Source organism: Schistocerca cancellata, chromosome 2, assembly GCF_023864275.1.
Source record: "Schistocerca cancellata isolate TAMUIC-IGC-003103 chromosome 2, iqSchCanc2.1, whole genome shotgun sequence".
In the NCBI taxonomy this organism is placed as follows: Eukaryota; Metazoa; Arthropoda; class Insecta; order Orthoptera; family Acrididae; genus Schistocerca; species Schistocerca cancellata.
In genome coordinates this window covers 482,905,548-482,919,015 of record NC_064627.1, presented here as the reverse complement: position 1 = coordinate 482,919,015, position 13,468 = coordinate 482,905,548, and the positions used below count along the sequence as shown (strand labels likewise).

The window sequence follows — 13,468 nt, the reverse complement described above, 5'->3', positions numbered from 1 at the left end:
TTACAAATTTAAGGTTTTCATTTGACTCACCCTCGTATATACAGGGTGAGTTCGTGATGATGTTACAAACTTTCTAGGATGACAGAGAAGAATAAACATATCAATTTGAGGTAAGGTTCCCCGTACCAGGAGCGAAGGAGTCGAAAGTCAGGAATACACCTACCGGTACAACTGTCGCTAAGATTGTAGAGTAGGCAACTTTCAGAAGTGGAAGTATCGACGAAGAAAGGAAAAAATGTACAGTAAATGCGTACTTGAGGAGCTATGATTACGTATTCATCTTCGCTACCGTGAAACACATCTCTGTTGGGCAAGTGCTCATAGCTGTTAAGATATGCGTTTTAGAGCACATGTTTACTCGACATTTCTTCTTGTTTTGATCCATACTACCATCTCTGAAAGTTGCCTGCCCTACAGTCTTAGCGACAGTAGTGTCGATAGGTGTATTCCAGTGTCAAAGGTATCAGAACGGTTTTCGCTTATGACTTTCGACTCAATCGTTTCCGGTAGAGGGACTCTTACCTCAAACTGATACATTTATCCTTCTCCATCATCCTAGAAACACGGAATTATCTTGTACGTATATACATTTATAGGCGCCGGCGCCTATAACTTTGACGCTTTCTATCATCGTTGGGTGACGTTTCCGGACATGGGTTCCTACGTAAAACTTGATCTTCTAAGTCCCCTCTATAAGCTCTTGAAACGTTTAAGGTTATTAGTAGTTGGAATAAATAACGGCACCGTGTGCAAAAAAATATATTTCGTATCACAAGCGGTTTCAGGCCATAGGCCATTCTCAGATTTAATGTTGCGGTCTTCTTTTGGAAAACTTTATTTACCAGGATCACAAGGAAGAACACAATGCTAAATAGTCATCTTCCAATGTTAAAAGTATAGAGAAGGCTAAAGGCCAGTATTCATAACGTAAAGAGCAGACTAAATTAATGGTTCCATATTAGTTGGAAGGGTACATACTACGTAACAGAAAGCAGTCTCTGTATCGACTATTAAAGCGAGACGCTTTGTCACAATCACATTTACAGTTCGAAAGTGTAAGTTAAAATCCACTAAAAAAGTGATCCACAATTACCGGTAACAAGTTATGTACTGAGAGATTTTTAGAATACACGTACCTCAGAAATTGTAGTTTCTATATACGGTATGTACCATATCATAATGACATGAGGCAACGTAAGGAGCCATGTTGCCTGTTGACAATATTGGGAGAAACTATCCAGCTGAAAGCAACAGGCAGATTGACCAGTAGTGTTAGCACCGACGTTTGATTCACTGAAGCTGCCATCAGGTGGCAGTTCAGTAACAATACAATAAAAACAGATGTAGAGTGCATTACAATGTTTAGCATGTTAAACATGGAAGCTACAGAAATAGTTAGAGCCAATGCATTCCGATAGTGCATTACACCTAACCACGTGTAAACAATTTAACGTAAAATGCCCGAAACTGTATCATACAGCAGTACGTCTAAAATCACAAAACTGATACACAATACGCTTACACAGACATTCAGACATTTTAAAGATCATCTCGTGCAAAACTGAAATGTCAGGTACTTATGACATTATCAAATTATTTATTTAACATATTACAATATAAATTAAAGTGCGACTAACATACACGAACTGTAAAAATATATAGGACTGTAATCCTTCAAGGGTTGTCTCTCTCAGTTCAAAGAAATCTTCTAGATTTTCACGATAAGCCGTCTCCTACAGCTTCTTACAAGGTGTTTGATGGTCTTATGTGCATTGTCACAGTGGCATTGAGAACGTGAAGCTATCCCCATCGGTGAAAACTTTCTGCACAATTGCCATGGATTGTACGAAAATTGTTAATTGTCTTCCAAGCTCGCCGCGGTAATCCCATGCCGACTGGCCTTGTACCAGCTCTTATGAGCGTCTTATATTACTGGTGGGCAATGATGTTGCACGTTTCTGATCGTGTTGAAATACACTGCTTGCAGCGATTCTGCCTATACGATGGGTGACTGCCTGGATTTCAATCGGCTCGTGCAGCGACATCAGAGTGAATTGGAAGGTGCGGAATTTTCAGCAATTTTTCATATACCTTGAGAAGGGCATTCTGTCTTCGAATATCTGGTGGTGCATTGTAGCTTAGATGTGGTAACCAGTGAAAAGCATTAGATCCGATGCAGCGTGTCAGTGCCCTCAACGCTGCATTTAGCTGAACATAGATTTTTCTCACATATGACATATTAAGCCACACTGGAGGACAGTAAGCACCCTGGAGGACGGTATTCATTCTTAAATGATAAACAAAAGAATATTGTTCCGAGTTCATTAAGTGCTCGAACACACTGAGCAAGACTCCTGTAGCATTAGGTCGTTGGTGATCACTTGAGAATGGCATAGGACTTGAAACTGTTGTGAATTAAATTACGTTTTACGCAAAAGAAGCTGCCATGTATTCTGAAAAGTCGCAATATCAGTAGACGATAATGACTTTAAACTTAGCCTGAATACTTTCAATAGGAAGAGCTGGAACCTCACTGCGATTGTGGTGGGTGACATAATTGGTTGTTCCTGCAATAGCTCTCCGCTAAACCGGGAATCCAGGAGTACTCTGTAATTGTTCTACTATGGCGGAATCGTGAACATTATAACTTGTGGTATATTAATTTCCGCATTCTGCATCTACAGGGTCAACCTGAACTGTAGCGAGTGAATTTCGGAGGATGTCCAGGGATATTTTCTGGTTATTTTGGTGTACAGGTCACGTATTGTCCGGCGACTCATTCCAAAGTAATAATTAGATTTATTTGGTTTGTTATCACAGTTACAGTCGTTTCTGTGAAAATACTTTCACAACACAAAGAGGGAGACAGCAACGCTGGGACACTTCCAGGATATTTAGTTTTGCCTTAACCCCTTGGAGAAATAGATTTTATAAATCCTCAGTCATTCGAAGTTGTCTAATTCGGAATTCACGATAATTTTTATCACGAAATGGAACCCCGGCCTGATAGTGTCGGGCATCATTTTCTCTAAGCCCATTCTTTGTAAAATGTTCGGTGCATTCCTTCCCTTCTGATTGGCTTCACCCGTGGGCGAATTTTTTATCAATGTTGGTCACCGACACACAGAAAATATAAAGCTTGCTCAGTCCTTCGGCCGATGTTTATTTGAAGGTTTTCGTGACGTTCCACCAGCACGAGTGGCTGACATTGTCAAAGCTTCGCTCTCCATTGCTGGTGGTGGAGGGTGAAGCATTGACAATGGCAGCCAAATCAGAAAAATCTTCAAACAAACGTCGGTCGAAGATCCCGAGACAGGAGCCAACATGCAATTTGTCAACAAGTGGCCATGAAACCCTTTACAACTTTGTTTTGGAAGTCCATTTCCCGACAATATACAGGCTACAAAGAAGGACAGTTCATACTCCTAATTTCATTATAGGATGACTAGTTTAGAAAAAATTTCTATTATTGTGACTTGTAGTAATTCGCATTGGGACTCAGTCCAATTAGACCGAATTAGGAAGTTTCACTGTATTTATAGATGTGTAAGACGTAGAATTGTAGCGCACTTGACAACAACCGTGATGACAGAAACTGGTAGCGGAGAGTGAGAGTGTGTTGGTGGCGCTGTTGCAGGCTTCTCGTCGGTGATCCCGGGCTTCCCGCGCTACTCGGTGATGGGCGACGCGCGCGCCGGCGTCTTCAACCTGCGCATCAGCAACGCCACGCTGGACGACGACGCCGAGTTCCAGTGCCAGGTGGGGCCGGCGCGCCTCCACAAGGCCATCCGCGCCAACGCCCGCCTCACCGTCATCTGTGAGTACCCTCTCCCCTTCACTCTCACACTAATTACAACTAGCGGCGGCTTCAACCGTGAAAGGCCTGCATTTCATATGTCGCGGGGAAAAGTTACTTGTGTGTCGTGAATGTATAGGGCTTTCAAAGTCTCTGTGGCAAACGTCTAGGGGCGATAGATCACATCGTGGGGATCAATTTCCGTTACACTCAAAATGTTCACTAACGCTTCCCGGTGACGCCACGCTTCGTTTGAGACTGATTGTACGTATGAAAGGCGGCACGGAGTAGGAGCCCTGCGACGGTCGTATGCAATGTGTGTTGCCTATCGTCCAGTCATTTGCTCCACGTGAAATGCAGCCAAGTCCAGCAAAGTTACAGTTGCTGATGCGCTAATAAAATACCTTTTTCTTCGTAGAGACACTCATTCTTACAGTTTTCTTGTTGAAAATGAAATTGTACAGACGGACCAAAGCTTAACTGCAGTAAGCAGGTTCAAATGAATACAGGTAGAGTAGTTATCCAGAGAAGAAGGGACTTGCACTGGATAGATTAGCGTGGAGAGCTGTAGCAAACCAATCTTGGACTAAAGACCACTCCAACAACATTCATAATCACATAACACGATTGCAGTATTACTGCTGCTGGGAAAACTTTGACTGTCTTCAGAATCTACATTGGGGAAAGAAACCAGAATGAAATCTCCACTCTGCAGCGGAGAGTGTGCTGATATGAAACTTCCTGGCAGATTAAAACTGTGTGCCGGACCGAGACTCGAACTCGGGACCTTTGCCTTTCGCGGGCAAGTGCTCTACCGACTTTTTTTTTGTTTGTATGAAAATAAAAGACGACATTCTTCGTAAAATAACAATATCCTTTGAAAACGTAAAACATAAAAGGTAGCTATATTTCCGCAACGTCCTTTTTTTTTTTACATGTGTAAGGAAAAAAAACTTAGAAGAGGAGGAGAAAAGGGAAATGAAATAAAATAGGAATACTTTCCGCGCCATGCTCCACTTTGGCGCGCCATCAGAACAAAATGCATTCTATCATTGATCATTAAAGGGGAACGTGGGATCGTCCAGTCTTGGCTGGCACAGTTCGTTGAGATTCCAGCTTTGAGGCGGGTTGGTGAAAATACTCTGTAAATAGTTCGCGAAAAGCCTTTCGCGGGCAAGTGCTGTACCGTCTGAGCTACCCAAGTATGACTCACGACCCGTCCTCCAAGCTTTATTTCGCCAGTACCTCGTCTCCTACCTTCCAAGCTTCACAGAAGCTCTCCTGCATACCTTGCAGAACTAGCACTCCTGGAAAAAAGGATATTGCAGAGACATGGCTTAGCCACAGCCTGGGGATGTTTCCAGAACGAAATTTTCACTCTTCATCGGAGTGTGCGCTAATACGAAACTTCTTGGCAGATTAAAACTATGTGCCTAGGCAAAGGTCCCGAGTTCGAGTCAGGAGTTTTCATATCGGCGCACACGCAACGGCAGAGTGAAAATTTCATCCCCAGGCTGTGGCTAAGCCATGTCTTCTCAGTATCCTTTCTTCCAGGAATGTTAGTTCTGCAAGGTATGCAGGAGAGCTTCTGTGAAGTTTGGAAGATAGGAGACGAGGTATTGGAGGAATTAAATCTGTGAGGACGGGTCTTCCAGGAATGTTAGTTCAGCAAGGTATGCAGGAGAGCTTCTGTGAAGTTTGGAAGGTAGAGACGATGTACTGGAGGAGTTAAAGCTGTGAGGACGGGTCGTGAGTCGTGCTTGGGTAGCTCAGATGCTGGCACGGTAGCTCAGCGTGTTCGGTCAGAGGGTTAAATGCCGTCTGCAATGAAAAAGTGAGTGAATGGATCATTGATGAACTTGATTGGGTTTCATAGGATGTCCACGAACAATATCGAACAAAAAAGATGGTAGAGCACTTGCCAGCGAAAGGCAAAGATCCCGAGTTCGAGTCTCGGTCCGGCACACAGTTTTAATGTGCCAGGAAGCTTCAGTATTTATGTCGTTCATAACTACATGCCGTACGTGTCACGTAGCGAATAAAGCGTCCAAGACATGCTTTATCATATTATACCAGAAATTTTTTAAACTTTTCATTCTCCATCTGTAAAAGTAGAGTGGAATTCCCAAGTTATTTTGTATAGCTGGTAGTAGGTTAGTAGGAAACCCCTTTGGGTATATCTACAAAGGCATTTCCAGTTCAGTACCATAATTTGCCTTACAGCCGACGAAAAATTCCCAAAAACTTAGGTAAGAGCGGTTTATGAGAATTATTTCTAACTTAACACTGAGACAGGGTAGGGTCGATGACTCGCTCGAGGAGAGGATGGAAGATTACGGTTTAAAATGTCGTCGATATTGAGGTCATTAGAGACGGAACACAAGCTCGGATTGTTTCAAGTATGGAGAAGGAGATAGGCCATGCTGTTTCAATGGAACCATTCCAGCATTTTCCTGTATCGTCTTAGGGAAATCACGGAAAACCTAAATCAGAAAGGCTGGAAGCGGATTTTAACCCTCTTCCTCCCGAATGCTAGTTCACTGTGCTAACCACTGCGCCACGTCTCGCACAACATACGCAGTGTTGTTCCTTTGTCGCTGTTGATCGCAGGCGATTCAGTGGACAACGGTTTGCGTCTGCATCAGAGAATAAAAACCGGGGAATTGTGTAGGTAAACCAAGTGATGCACATTTCCTCTGTTACTTGCACTAGATGCGTGCTTTCTGTATACGTCAGAGCAGAAGCTGGAAAATGTTCAAATGTGGAAAAGATAAAAAGTATAAAAAATTACAATGAAATAGGTATACATGCTTACTTTCATTAGAATGTATTCCACTATGTTTGCATTTATACCCGCTATTTTTTGACTTCAAATTATTCACGATTTTATTTATTGCCACGAGTAATTTCTAAGAATCTGTCTTCCGTTACATATCAATACAAGGAGCTGAAGCCGTGAAAACAATAAAATATATTTAAAAAAGAGTAAGGGCAATGTTGGTAATTAAAGGAAGACAGGAAGGATCCAGTTATTGATCCCGTACACTGCCGACGGTCTATGCCGCTCTACTACTGGCTGAGACGCGTTTATACATCTCATGTTCAGTAAAGACGACACGGCCCTGAGCATTCAATAAAAGCCGAACAGGGGAACTTCATCACACCCACTGTCTACAAAGCCTTAATCCACCCAAATCTATTTGCCCATGGCCGCGAGGGGTAGCCGCGCGATCTGGGGCGCCTTGTCACGGTCTTTGCGGCTTCCCCCGTCGGCGGTTCGAGTCCTCCCTCGGGCACGGGTGTGTGTCTTGTCCATAGCGTAAGTTAAAGTTAGATTAAGTAGTGTGTAGGCTTAGGGACCGATGACCTCAGCAGTTTGGTCCCAAATTTCCTGTTTGCCCATGTCACATGAATCTTTCACTCTACCAAAATTACGCCATGCATTCCTCCTCGCAATCCGTTTCCGTCTACCATACTCCACTAGGAACGTGTAGTTACTGACTTCCCTTCCCTCGACACCAGGCTCTGTATGGTTACACCCTTGATTATTAACACTTATACTCCGCCACGGTTGTACCAACACAGACCCGCAACCTCAACACTATACACACTCCACATCTTATCCCAACGTGACGTTTTCCGCCTCCCCCTACCTGGCTATGAAGTCAGAGCTCTATCCCCCTTTCCAACTATAACAGGATTCTCCTCTCCCTCATCATGTCAGGGCTCCTCTTCGCCTTCATCCTTAGTTCCCTCCTTCGCTTTCCAAACCATGGGTTTGGTGTCCTGTGCAACTCTTTCGTGGCACATCTTGTCCAAACAACTCTCCTTTCTACAAACTCTTTTACTTTTTTAGAAACTATGTTCGTATGTTTTATAAACAGACTCGACTGAGTAGCAGCAGTAGAGAGGTACTTCTGCTAGCCCACACTCGCACTGACGGGCGAGAGAATGAAATAACAAAAACGAAATAAATACGTGTTCTGCTACGGCGCTATTTTTAAATAGCATTTCCTTCCGTCGGGGTATATCAGTGGCTGCTGCAGGCTTTGTAGCGTCACTTCCCGGACCTCTTTTATTTTTTTATGGTTTTTCTTCCCGGATTTGGCGTGGAACGGAAGTATCCGCACTACAAGTACTGTACACGTTGCCGGTCATAAAGCGTATAAAACTTCATACTAATAACACGTACTGGCTACTTCACGAACTAGATGTCAATTAGACCAATTTTGATTTACAGGAAATTGCCGCTGAGATACCCCTTCAAATAACGATCCGTGTTCCGGCAACTTTTAATGTGTTAAGCTGACAGTTTCAGGAAGTTTTGGGCAATCAATCAACGTCTTGTTGGGGAAGTTGTTTGCCTGCCTTTGCCAGCTTTCGATTAGTGCGCCGAACTACAAGCACACAACTCGCCTGCTGAGGGACGCCGGCGAAATTTCAAAATCTCTGTTTTCACGTTACGCGCACGAGTGCTGCAAACGATTAAATAAAACTGCTGTGTCGTATGAGGACGGGTATTATCATAAACTTTTACGTTTAAAGGGAACTTGGTTTCAGTCTGACAATTCCCTCTTCTCGAATGATAACAACATTATATTACCGCCATTACGAAACCGAATGAATATTGGCTACTTACTACAGCTGTATCTACGAATGCAAAGAGTATACTTTGAAAACCAAGAAAAGTGTTTTACCCGCGTTACCTCTTCTTGTGCTTTTATCGCTGCGTAATTAACTGAAGTAGCTGATACCTTGTCTTAAATATTTCAATATATACACTCCTGGAAATTGAAATAAGAACACCGTGAATTCATTGTCCCAGGAAGGGGAAACTTTATTGACACATTCCTGGGGTCAGATACATCACATGATCACACTGACAGAACCACAGGCACATAGACACAGGCAACAGAGCATGCACAATGTCGGCACTAGTACAGTGTATATCCACCTTTCGCAGCAATGCAGGCTGCTATTCTCCCATGGAGACGATCGTAGAGATGCTGGATGTAGTCCTGTGGAACGGCTTGCCATGCCATTTCCACCTGGCGCCTCAGTTGGACCAGCGCTCGTGCTGGACGTGCAGACCGCGTGAGACGACGCTTCATCCAGTCCCAAACATGCTCAATGGGGGACAGATCCGGAGATCTTGCTGGCCAGGGTAGTTGACTTACACCTTCTAGAGCACGTTGGGTGGCACGGGATACATGCGGACGTGCATTGTCCTGTTGGAACAGCAAGTTCCCTTGCCGGTCTAGGAATGGTAGAACGATGGGTTCGATGACGGTTTGGATGTACCGTGCACTATTCAGTGTCCCCTCGACGATCACCAGTGGTGTACGGCCAGTGTAGGAGATCGCTCCCCACACCATGATGCCGGGTGTTGGCCCTGTGTGCCTCGGTCGTATGCAGTCCTGATTGTGGCGCTCACCTGCACGGCGCCAAACACGCATACGACCATCACTGGCACCAAGGCAGAAGCGACTCTCATCGCTGAAGACGACACGTCTCCATTCGTCCCTCCATTCACGCCTGTCGCGACACCACTGGAGGCGGGCTGCACGATGTTGGGGCGTGAGCGGAAGACGGCCTAACGGTGTGCGGGACCGTAGCCCAGCTTCATGGGGACGGTTGCGAATGGTCCTCGCCGATACTCCAGGAGCAACAGTGTCCCTAATTTGCTGGGAAGTGGCGGTGCGGTCCCCTACGGCACTGCGTAGGATCCTACAGTCTTGGCGTGCATCCGTGCGTCGCTGCGGTCCGGTCCCAGGTCGACGGGCACGTGCACCTTCCGCCGACCACTGGCGACAACATCGATGTACTGTGGAGACCTCACGCCCCACGTGTTGAGCAATTCGGCGGTACGTCCACCCGGCCTCCCGCATGCTCACTATACGCCCTCGCTCAAAGTCCGTCAACTGCACATACGGTTCACGTCCACGCTGTCGCGGCATGCTACCAGTGTTAAAGACTGCGATGGAGCTCCGTTTGCCACGGCAAACTGGCTGACACTGACGGCGGCGGTGCACAAATGCTGCGCAGCTAGCGCCATTCGACGGCCAACACCGCGGTTCCTGGTGTGTCCGCTGTGCCGTGCGTGTGATCATTGCTAGTACAGCCCTCTCGCAGTGTCCGGAGCAAGTATGGTGGGTCTGACACACCGGTGTCAATGTGTTCCTTTTTCCATTTCCAGGAGTGTAGAATAACGGTTCCCGGACTCAAAATTCCGAAATACTGCGAGCTTGGAAACACAGTGGAGCGTATCGAGTGCAAATCGGTTACATTAACCTTGTGAGCATCTACCTGTCGCCCTCATGGCCTGCATACCTTCTTTCTGAACGGTGCAACCATTGGCATTTATTATAATTTGTTATTATTGTACAGTAACAGGCACACATCGCAGAGCTCTATATGTCACTTGACATCATTTAATTTGAAAATGCCTCCACATTCACGTACTGAAAAATGACTGTATGCCACTGTATGTGTCAATCCCTGTGCTTTATATACGACCGTGGCAGCAGACTAATTATAGCGTTGTATTTCTGGACTGTGGGAAAGTAGAAACAAAAGTGATTCGAAGCATTTGAGAAGTGGAGCTCCAGAAGAACGTTGAAAATTAAGTGGACTGATAAAGTAAGGAAAGAGGAAGTTCTCCACAGAATCGGTGAGGAAAGGAATGCATGCAGAACACTAACAAGAAGAAGGGAAAGGATATCTTACTGCTCGTGGGAGAAGTGAGAGGCATCTAGTATGTCTACTTATCGGTGATGTTGCATATAAACATGAACTAAGTCTCTCGAGAGATTTAAGTTTCCCGTGGTGTTCCTAAAGCGATTAAAATGAATGTCCGGATGGGTCCAATGAAAAATACGTGGTCAGTTTCCTTCCCCGTCATTTTCCTACCCCAGCAACGCTCCGAATCTAATGCCAGTTTCGTCGAAGGGATATCAGAGCCTTATCCTCCTTCCCACTTCCTTCGCTATCCAGTCTGCCTTCCACGCACGAGTGCTAGGCGCAGACTGCGTCACGCGGATTCTACCAACATCTGCCCTAAATTAAACGAAGCATACAGTGTCGGACAGCGGCTAACCGTGGCACACTCTGACACAGCCCAGTGGCAGAGAGCCAGTAACTGTGTTCGATACACAGCACAGCACAGCACGGGCAGCTGTGTCTGCGATTGCGCGTCCCCACCTTCCTACTCCGCAGCCGGAAAAAGGGGAGACGAGTACGCGCGATTGCCTTCCCTTTGGGCTGTTGTGACCCAATTCGACGCCTTCGCTGAGTGCAGCAGCAGCGGCGGCTCCGGATTCGACAGGAGATCCGCCTCCTTCCAGTAGCAGACATGTCCGGATTTTTTGCGGCCACGCCAGTAAATCGAACAGGCCCCAACTTTCCCAGCTTGGCACAACTGCAGCTGGCTGACGCGTATCATATGAATCAGTTCGCTGATAAATGAATGATGACGGAATTCAACTGTATTTCTCACTCTTTCATGATATTTCCCAAATAGATGTACCTAATGGATCCGATTCTTCAATGTATTTCTCCTATTCATTTTAGACATTGAATTAAAAAGAAATGAATTCCAATTTCATCACAGTCGTACTCTGATGAAGAAACTAATGCCCTGTTGTTTAGTCATTAAACAGTTACGCAGAGCATAAACCACCTCCCGCACCCACTTGTGTTGCATTCTGAAATAAATGAGCTTGTTGTTTGGTCCTTAATGAGTTTGTTTTGAATTTGATAATGAAATGCAAAAAAAAAAGCGTACCCACACACACACACGCACACACACACACACACACACACACACACACACACACACACACACACACACTCGCAGGTATGCTGCCCTGGAAGTTCGACAACGTACGAGTTTCAGGATGACGGTTGCCCAGCGCATTACGCAATTGAAGCACGTGGCGTATTAAACCGTGATTACACTTGGTTGGTGGATCGGCAGAGGTGGACTTGTTAATTGGCCCGCTAGGTCGCCGGATTTCTTTCTGTGGGAATATTTAAAAGATAAGATGTACCAGCAAGTGCCAACAGGCCGTGAAGACATGGTCGACCGCATCAGAAACGCCTGTGCTGACATTCCCGCAGATATGCTTCTGTCCTGAGTACGGTCATTTGAAAACAGGATCACTACGTGTATTGAAGTAGGTGGTACTTCGTTTGAACACTTTCTCTAATTGGAAAAGTTGAGTAACGTTCGCCTCGAGCCACGGCCGCAGTCGCGCGTCGAATAGTCCCCTGTTCGGTATGTCGGAGGGAAACAACATTGCGAATAGAGTTTTCAATTAGAAGTTCTCAAATTTTGGCCTGTCCTACCATAGCAGCATGGAGGTGGGGTCTCACGTCCCATTGGATATTCAAGGGCCGTTCAGTAGCATGTCGTAAATTAACGTTTGTGTACACATTTATATTTATCCGATTACAGCGCCATCTGTGGCGAAACGAAGAAAATCCTCCAGACAAAACGAATGTAGATTTTACAACGAATGTAGATTTTACCGTAGAATCGCAATCTGCAATAAAAACGGGTGTTTCCATTGAAGATTTCAAAGTTGGCCTCGCCACCCACGCACGGGGTGGTGTGGCGGGTTCGGTGTGATATCGTTGGATGTCCCCATCCGAGGCAAAGAAAATGGAATTATAGCTTGTGTGTAGTTTTCGAGATATTTCAATGTCATCGGTTAAAATGAATATCCTCTATGTATATGCGCTGTAACAAATGGCGCGCGGACTAGCCGTACGGTATTCGGCGTCTTGTCACGGTACGCGTGGCTTGCCCCGTCGGAGGTTCGAGCCCTCCCTCGGGCATGGGTGTGTGTGTGTCGTCCTTAGCATAAGTTATATTAATTGGTGTGTAAGCTTAGGGACCGATGACCTCAGCAGTTTGGTCCCATAAGACCTTACCAAAAATTTCCAAAAACAAAAAATTGTAACAAATATGCCTGAAATATGCTTGAAACGGTAGGGTGTTTGAGCTAGGAACGTGGGATTAAAAGTTTTTGGTTTAGCTCGGACCAGCGGCCATTTGTATAGCCATTCGGGCGTCCGTCTTACTACAGCTGTGTTACAGTATATACAGCAGGGTTTGAACGACGAACCGGAGCTGGCGCTCAGACAAATTGTGCGAATCGATTAATTCATTTTGCAAAATATTTTAATTGGGATGAAATGAGTGCTGAGCTAATGGCACCATCTGTACGCGCACAGTTCGAATTTTACGTGCAAAACGTCACATGTAGAAAACTTCGGACTGGAACGAGGCTAAACGGTTCACATTTGGTCCACCGGTGTGTCGGATCGTAGTCTGATAAGTTTTAACCGCTTGAAAAATTCTTGCTTCGTTTCGAATTGACATGTTTTCCTCGGGAGTTTTTAAGCACGCCGCTTCTATAGTTTCAGCTTCTATGAATTGGTCGAAACTTCGCAAGTAAGTAGATGAATGGATAAAGTCAAAGCGAAATGTTTCTTATCCAATAATGTTCATCCGTTGTCGTGGTACGACGTAAGTTAAATGTAGCACGTAAATACGTTCTTACGTGTACTGAACGCGCGGAAACGGTTTAACGTGAATTAAATAAATAAGAAATGCATTCCTGCGATAAAATTGAAAACTCGCTTTCAAAAATATAGCTGAATTCGTAT

At 45.2% G+C, this 13,468-nt stretch overlaps 1 protein-coding gene across 1 annotated transcript in view; it reads left to right on the top strand.

Annotated features, from left to right (window-relative positions):
- LOC126162009 (nephrin) overlaps positions 1-13,468 on the top strand; it is a 189,326-nt gene that overhangs the window by 100,787 nt on the left and 75,071 nt on the right. The window contains exon 2 of the mRNA XM_049918231.1: positions 3,638-3,817. Coding sequence (XP_049774188.1) covers positions 3,679-3,817 — 139 coding nt within the window. The 5' untranslated portion in view covers positions 3,638-3,678. The remainder of the gene's footprint in view (positions 1-3,637; positions 3,818-13,468) is intronic.